This window comes from Natator depressus, chromosome 9 (genome assembly GCF_965152275.1).
Source record: "Natator depressus isolate rNatDep1 chromosome 9, rNatDep2.hap1, whole genome shotgun sequence".
Taxonomy (NCBI): Eukaryota; Metazoa; Chordata; order Testudines; family Cheloniidae; genus Natator; species Natator depressus.
The window spans coordinates 47390037-47398692 of NC_134242.1; the positions used below are offsets into that span (position 1 = coordinate 47390037).

General features: G+C 42.3%; 1 protein-coding gene across 4 annotated transcripts in view; it reads right to left on the minus strand.

The window, feature by feature from the left end:
• GIGYF2 (GRB10 interacting GYF protein 2) overlaps nucleotides 1-8656 on the minus strand; it is a 153996-nt gene that overhangs the window by 69260 nt on the left and 76080 nt on the right. For all 4 annotated transcript variants that reach the window (XM_074964058.1, XM_074964056.1, XM_074964057.1 and 1 more), the window contains exon 8: nucleotides 1-180. In XM_074964058.1, coding sequence (XP_074820159.1) covers nucleotides 1-180 — 180 coding nt within the window. The remainder of the gene's footprint in view (nucleotides 181-8656) is intronic.

Consider the following 8656-nt stretch of genomic DNA (forward strand, 5'->3'; position numbering starts at 1 on the left):
CTGGACTATGAGGACGCCACCTCTCACAATCCCTCCGTGACCCAGCCAGTCGCCAGCCTCCATCATCATCTTCCCCATTTTGCTCCTCCCTGAAGATGCGCCAGTTCTCGCTCTCAGAGCGAATAAACTCGTGTTTCCTCCCTGTTGTTGTTGTCCCACCTTCCTCAAAATTTGGTCTCACTGCAAAGAAAACAAGCATATAAATGAACATGCAGTCCAATCTGAGGACACTAGAAACACATATGGCTTGTAACTTATATCTGGAGCCATCACAGGAAACAAACATCTAGTCCCAAGAATCTCCAGCAGCATTTGAGAAGCTTGGATAGATCAATGGGAGCAATGCATTTAGAGGCCAAGAGGAATGGTGATTCATGGGGAAAGTAAGGAGCAGTGAAGAAACAAATAAGGGAAAGGGATGAGGAAGAAACTGGGAGGGAGGCAAGGATGAGAAGCAGAGGTTAAGCGAGGGATATGGAAAATAAGGGCAAAAATGAAAATACAGTGAAAAGTGTGTGGCGGGAGAGGAGAGATTGTATTAATAATGAAAAGACATTACATGCTAGAGAAAAAACTGGAATGAAGATAAGAAAAGCAAGAGAAGGAAAGCACTGTAAACTTATTTTAAATAAAATATAAATTAAAATAACTGGTAGTTGCACAATATGTATATAAAATCTTTTTAGGAGGGCCCTATAAAACCACCTTTTATCAGAATCGTTTATCTATAACCTTTTTGGCGCAAACATATGGTGTTGGTGAATTTAAGAGAGTTATTGTAGAATTATGGGCTGAACAAAAAATACTGCTGTAACTGCATTACCCTATCTGGCTCTTGGATGAACGGGATTTGAAAATGAGACTGACAACTGTGGGTGAGGCAATGAGGAAAGGAGTAACTGTATTCAAGTTTAAGAAACTGGCAAAGAGGGTGTAAAATGTTGGTAGATTTGGGACCAATTATCCTTAATCTGCACTCGGTAAACATTTAAAATGCACAGGAAAATAAGAACACACAGATACTTAGTGAATATCAATATTTCCAAAAATAGTTGGTGTAAAGTTTTACACAAAGGTATCCACATGGGCATTTGGTGCAGGATTACCCCAATATGTATGTAGTAGTTCAAAGAGAGACAGACACCCAGCTTTCAGGTACAGCGCTGGGCCATTTCAATTCAAGATTGAGTATCTATGTGCTTCTACTAATTTACAGTCTAGAGCACAACACTCCTCCAACCAGTTTTAGGATGTCTAATCTAAGCACTGTTCTGCATCATGTATTCCTTGTATTCTGTTTTGTCCTGTTATAACTTCAGAATTCTTACGAGCCATATCGATGTGACACACTACTTTCCTATTATTGTTAGCACATGCTAGCCTGGATGTGTTTTGATATCTATAAAAAGGTATCAGTTTTAGTGGTGTGGAAAGGTAGGTTGATTTTTCCAAGTATATCCAAGGTCTTTGTATGAAATAATCATGTCAAATATTTTAGGAGAGACAATATTTGGTGAAGTTTGTATTTCATTTTGTTATTTTTCCTTACCCTAATGAACCTAGAAACGTGACCCTAACTGATGTTTCTGAAGAAAGAAAAGGCCTTTAGGTCACCTCCTACAAGATATCCTAAGATGATACTCTAAGAACAATATCACTCAGGAATACGTATAGGTGTTTACAGATTCCTCAGCCTGGCTAACAAGATCATTAATACCTGGATGCAATGATAGGGCAAAGGGCAGGATTCTGTACCGATAGTCATGATTTTCATAGCTAAACCATCTTGCCATCACCACCTATGTGTGGGTCTGAGTCTATGGACTCCTGGTGATCACTTTACCTATCCCCGTTGACACTCACCCAATGGCACAGGACTTTTATGGGTAGGGGTGGGGAAAAAAGTTCTTCCTGTGAAAAAAGCCTGCGCGTGAGTAGTTTAATGTGGGGGAATTGATGCACACCAGTATTCACAAAAATCTTAGAGCAAGAGGCACATGTGTCCAGTTGCAAGGAGGTCCAAGACCACCGGGGGTTTCTCCTCCACTGCAGCCTTCGTCCACCTTCGCAGCTGTTGAGAGGTGATCCTCTCTCATCTGCCTGGTCTACCACTGAGGTCTTATACTGGGTTGTGCTGTATTTTGTGTAGTACCTCACCTTCAACCTTACCACCATGGGTGACCCTAACAGAAGTACAGGTCTCCAGATGGCATCGCTTTTAGGGTCTTACGTATACCCAAGCTTCTCCATCATGTCAAGGTGGCAGCTCAGACATGTGCCCCTGGACTGGGATAAGGGGGAATCTTCAGCAGCAGCTTTCATGACTGAGCAGGCCTTTTTAGGAACCCCTCTGCTCACCCCATATGGGGAATGGGCTAGAAAAGGTGCCCCAAATATAGGCTATCCCATCATACCTGACTGGATAACCATGTCCAGAGGGATCACTCCCATTGCAGTTGAAAAACTAAAATGTTTCTTGCAACTTGTAATGTCCATACCCAACTAGACTAATCAAAAAGTGAAAGACCCAAACACAGAACAGCAATTGCTGCTCAAGAATTCTCAGGGTACAACACTGACATCGCTGCTCTCAGCGAAACATGATGTACAGATGAAGGCCACTTGAGGGAAGAGGGAAGCGGTTACCCTTTCTTCTGGAAAGGAAAACCAGCAAGCGACAGGCAAATACACGGTGGTGGCTTTGCAATCAAAAACCTTCTAGTCAACCACCTGACTGAGCTCCCTGTTGGCATCAACAAGCGCCTTATGACCCTCCGCATCCAATTGGTCAATAAGTCATTTGCCACAATCATCAATGCATATTGCACTAACTCTTGACACTGAAGAACAGAAGGAATCAGTCTACAATGACCTTGATAAAATTTTGTCATCCATTCCAAAAACAGGTGAGATAATCCTCTTAGGGGACTTTAATGCAAGAGTTGGTAGAGATTCTAACGTATGGAGTAGCACCACTTGGAAGGAAGGAGCGGGCAAGACCAATGCCAATGGCATCCTTCTACTTAGCAAATGTGCAGAGCACAACCATGTGATCACAAACACAATCTTCAGACAAAGCAACAAGTACAAAACAACTGGACAACACCCCCGCTCAAAACAGTGGCACCTCTTAGACTATGTCATTGTAAGAACACAGGATCTAAGAGATGTCCAAATCACCAGTGTCATGAGAGGAGTCGATGATTGCTGGACTGACCACCACCTGGTAAGGTCAGTCACGTCCATCAAGATTGCACCGAAACATAGAAAGCAATCCAAATCACACAGGCGGCAATACAGCATCCAAACACTTCAATCCTCAGTGCACCAAGAGAACTTCCAAACGCTCCTCAGTGAAAAACTGTCCATACACACACCCAGAAATGACAACACAAGTGTCGAAGATGACTGGGAAGCCCTAAAACAGACCATCCATGAGGTTTGCAAGGAATCCATTCACCTTGCTACCTGCTGCCATCAGGACTGGTTTGACGACAACAACACAGACTACAGCCCTTTCTCAGAAGAGAACAGCTTTTCTGCAACTGGCAAAACCAACCACTATCCAATCAGAAGCAGAGCTCTTTCCATCAGCTCATAGCTGAAGTTCAAAGGAGGATCCAAAAAATCAAAAACAAATGGTGGGAGGACAACAAAGCAAAAGAAATCCAAACATTTGCTGACAGACATGATATGCGGAACTTTTTTTTGAGACACAAAGACCCTGTATAGATCAAACTCTTGTGGCCTCACACCTCTGAAATCCAAAAATGGTAGTACCCTTCTTAAGGATAAACGAAGCTATCAAAGAGCGCACGAAGGAACACTACCAAAAGCTTCTAAATCAAGAATCAAAATGTGATTGACGACACCATCAACTCCATCCTCAGCATCCAAACAGGGAAACTCTCGCCAACCCACCAACACCTGAGGAGGTCTGCAAAGCAATTAAACAAATGAAGAACAAAGCACCAGGTCCTGATAGTATACCAGCTGAAGTAGGAGGAGAAACACTGTCTAACAAGCTTCACTTGCTGCTCTTCAAAATGTGGTGCACAGAAAAAATTCATGCCGACTTACATAATGCTAACATTATTGCCATTTTCAAAAAGGGTGACAGGGATGACTGTGGCAACTACCAAGGCATTGCCCTCCTGTCCAGAACTGGGAAGACTCTTGCTAGAGTCTTACTCAGTCGCCTGCTCCCTCTTGCAGAGGAAATAGTTCCAGAGTCCCAGTACGGCTTCAGACAACTACAAGGCACAACCAACACGATTTTCGCAGCTAGGCAGATCCAGGAAAAACGTAACCACCACCAGGATTTGTATATGGCCTTTATCCATCTGACCAAAGCCTACTCTGGAAAATCATGTCAAAGTTTAGCTGCCCAAGCAAATTTATCACCATTATAAGACTCCTCCCCCATGACCAAATGGCTGCCTCTATTCTGTGCAGTCGATCTCCTCTGAGCCCTTTGTCATCCGAACTGACGTACAACACTGTTGTGTACTGGCACCCTCCCTTTTCTCCATTTTCTTAGCAGCTATGAAAACACTAACCCAAGACACTCTACCACAGGGCATTGGCATCCAATATCGGATTGACAGCAACCTCTTCAACCTTTCTAGTCTCCATGCCAGAACTAAAGTAATATCGGCAACAATAATGAAACTCCAGTACACAGATGATTGTGCTGTAGTTGCACACTCAAAGGGGGATCTTCAAAAGCTCTTAATTGCTTCTCTGAAGCTTACAGAAGCCTAGGGCTAACTCTGAATACAGTATCGGCAAAACAAAAGCTCTCCACCAGACAGTCCCCAGTAATCAGACCCAGCAATGAAAATCTAGATCAGCAAAGAAGAACTGGAAAATGCAGACTACTTTGCCTATCTTGGCTGCCATCTCTCACAGAGGGCAGACAGACATCGAGATTCAGCACAGAATTTGCTGTGCCAACCTTGCCTTTGGCAGACTGTCTCGCCAGTTGTTCAACAATCATATCATCAGAACACATGCTAGCCTTTAGTTTATAAAGCGGTGGTAATCCCAATTCTCCTCTACAGCTGAGAGAGTTGGGTGACCTACAGAAAACATCTGAAAAACCTGGAATGCCAGCACCAGCACTTTCTTTGGAAGATCCTCAACATAAAGTGGAAGGATCATCGCACTAACGTCAGTGTCCTCACAGAGGCCAACATCTTCAGTGTTGAGGCCCTGATTATCCAGCACCAGCTGAGGTGGAACAGGCACTGTGAGTGCATGTCTGATGTACGCTTACCAAAACAACTGCTGTATGCCCAACTCACCAAAAGAGAAAGGAAACGACGAGGCCAAAAGAAATGTTTTAAAGACACACAAGATAAACATCAAGAGATGTGGCATTGACACTGCACACTGGGAGACAGCAGCCCAGGATAGGGTTAACTGGTGAAGACTTGTCAGAGGGAACATCCACTTTTGAGGAAAATAGCCTTGCCCTGGTCACAGAAAAAAAGCCAGAAAACGAAAGACAATGGTCACACAGCAATCGCAGCCCAACCCGGTCTTCCAACACCACCTGCAATATCTGCAACGGGCCTGTGGCTCAAGAATCTGACTTTTCAGTCACCAAAGGACCCACGAAAAATAAAACCTGTGAAAGAGATCATCCTTGACCATGATAGGTAAACCACAAGGAATTACTGATAACAGGGCCTAGTTGGCAAGTGCAGAGCCTATACAATTTTTATGGCATATCATCAGACTTCCTAGTTAGTGTGTCTTTTAACACAAAAAATTCTTCTCTAGTTACTTTCTGAAACCATTGTTTTAAAAATATAAGATGACAGCAGAGGAAGGAGCAAAATTTTGGTAAGACTTTAACTCACAAAGAATTAATCTTTGACTCTTAACTGCCATGCCAACTCTGCAATCAGTGACAGAGGAACATCTTCAGTTTGTGGTTTCAGTAAAGAGTTAAAGCCCTTCTTAGGTTATCCAAGTCCCCTCTGCAAGGGATATTATATTTATTCCACAAGGGCAGGTTCACACAAAACCTTATGACAGGGATTCAGGGTATTTAATGACATTTTCTAGTTCCCCTGCTTACAACAGTTCCATAAAAAGAGGCTGCCTCATATTCAGTAAGATTAAATCAGCTGGTCAAAACAATTTCATGGTGAGATCACGACATTCCTCCCAAACACAGCAAAGTTTACTATAAATAATTCAGAAAGGATGCAGTTTCTTCCATATGATGGTTATTGCATTCAGGATTGGAGTCTAATGTTTTGAGGACTGCTCTTAATTGCACCATTTCAAATTGGTACTAATGGGCTATATGCGCTATTATGTTCATAACAGATTTTGAAAATATTTGCATATTTTCTAGCCCCTCTCTTGATTAAAACTTTCGTCAAGGAAATGACAGTTTTCCTGCCCATTGCTTTAAGAAAAGTAATGGTTCTGTTTTCAAATACTGACACAGCACTACTCATGTTAAGTTCTCCATTATTAATTTACGAGAAATCCAATTTCTATTGCTAACATTGCTCGAAATACACAACACCTAAGAGTTGACAAGGCATGATCTGGTGTAAGTTTTAAGGCTGCTTGCAAGGACAGGATGACACTAGAATGACCTTGGAGAAAGGAGGTGATGATTTTACAGTCTTGAATTTCTAGTGCAGTACCTGTGTTTTAGGGATGAGGAAAGTGTGTTCAGGAGTAAATGTTATGTATAGTGGAGAAAAGCATAATCTTTAGAATTCTGGTATTGGTATCTTTCCAAGCATCTATAAAAGCAGATCTAGATGGTGACATTATGTGACTGCTTTGGTGCCACACTCCTCAATTAAACAGTAAAGGGAACACACCACGACCTTGCTTAAGTTCCATGTACCAGGACAACACAAACAAGCCAGTCAATAGGCAGTGACACACTACAAGGACTAAGGACTCTGATAACTACTAAGGATTTGGCAAAAAATGACCTTTAACCTTATCTAGCTCTACTAAGAGACACTGCTCCATTTTGAAAGTCCAACCAACCAAAGACCAGGAAAAAGCCTCAGAAAAGTGACAACAGTGAAGTTACTAAAATGTGGAGTAATGTGGATCCAACACAAAAATGTACATACAGTTTATATAAAGTTCAAATTTTCCACAGTACTAGTAAACTGAATTTACATACAGTTCCCAGAACCCCATCTTACTGGGTTGAAATTACTTAGTATAGCAGTCAGGTTTTGACCATGGCTTTTCTAAGATGAAAAGAAAAAAATGTAATCTATGGTCTTGCCTTGCACTAATTGACTGGACTTCCTGAGGAGAAGGAGCAGTAAAAGGGCACCTGTGTTCATGTCTGACACAAAGCCAGCAACGGTGTTTATGGAAAACTTCAGAAAGAGCAAATAGGCATCCAGCCAATAAAGTCTACAGCTGTGCAATTTGGAATAGCCAAGTGACTAACCTCAAAGAACAAGATTGGAATTCTGGGATCCAGCAGTTTGATAACTTGTTTATGTAGAGGATTTTCTATTAGAACAGCAAATAACTTCAACTCCTTTTCACAATGTTATGAGTTTTCCACAAGATGTGACAGTCTATATTCTTTTCAAAGAGAAACAGTATCATTAATAGCAATATTATTGGTGGTGGTTAACTGGGGGGATTGGAGTGGGTGGTGAGGATATCTATCCAGTACTATGATTCTCTCTCCCTTCCCCAGCTCTTTCGTTTCCTCACCAAAGGAAGTTAATAAATACTATGATAATACTTTGCACTTGTTATAGCTTTCAGAGGACCTCAAAAAACTTTACAGAGATCAGTAATTTGTCGGCACGTTTTATAGCTAGAGAAAACTGGACAGCACTTAGCACAGTGTAACACTACTAGACTAGAAACATATAAACATCATAATTAAGGCTGCGAGTCTGTCATGGAGGTCACGGATTCCATGACTTTGAGACCTCCGTGACTTCTGCAGTGGCTGGCTCCACGGCTGCCTAAGCAGTTCAAGCAGCCGCTGCTGAGGCAGTCTCAGGCCACCGCATGCCACCACCCGGCCCCCTCTCCTCAGCACCTGCAGCAGTCCCAGCACACGCGCTGCTGGCCACCCCCTCTTCCCCAGCACCATGACCATGCACCCCCCAAAGCACCCAAGATTTAGTCAGGGGTATATACTACAAGTCATAGACAGGTCATGGGCCATGAATTTTTGTTTACTGCACATGACCTGTCCATGACTTTTACCAAAAATACCCATGATTAAAAAGTAGCCTAAATAATAATGTAACTCGTCTAATGTCATACAGTAAATCAGTGACCGAATCAGACACAAAATTCAATTCTCCAGATTCCAATTCTAAACACTAAGTAATACTGCCTCTCCAGATTCCCAGTCTTAGCTCCTCCTCTTCCCACCTCCTGTCTCCTTCTAAGCCCTACCAGTCAAGCACCCTCAGGTGCAGTTTCTAACTAATTTTCCTGGCAAGATTCCTGGATTTCGTTCGAAGTCATCTGTTTTTCACTAAATTCACGAACATTTGCTGGCACTGAAGTTAATGTATCAGAACAAATATAAAAATAAGAAAGAGGAATGCAGCAGGTCTAATTCCTACGTATGTCCCAGTAAAACTGTTCCTCTTAAGCATGGGCTAGTATCCCAAACCACTCA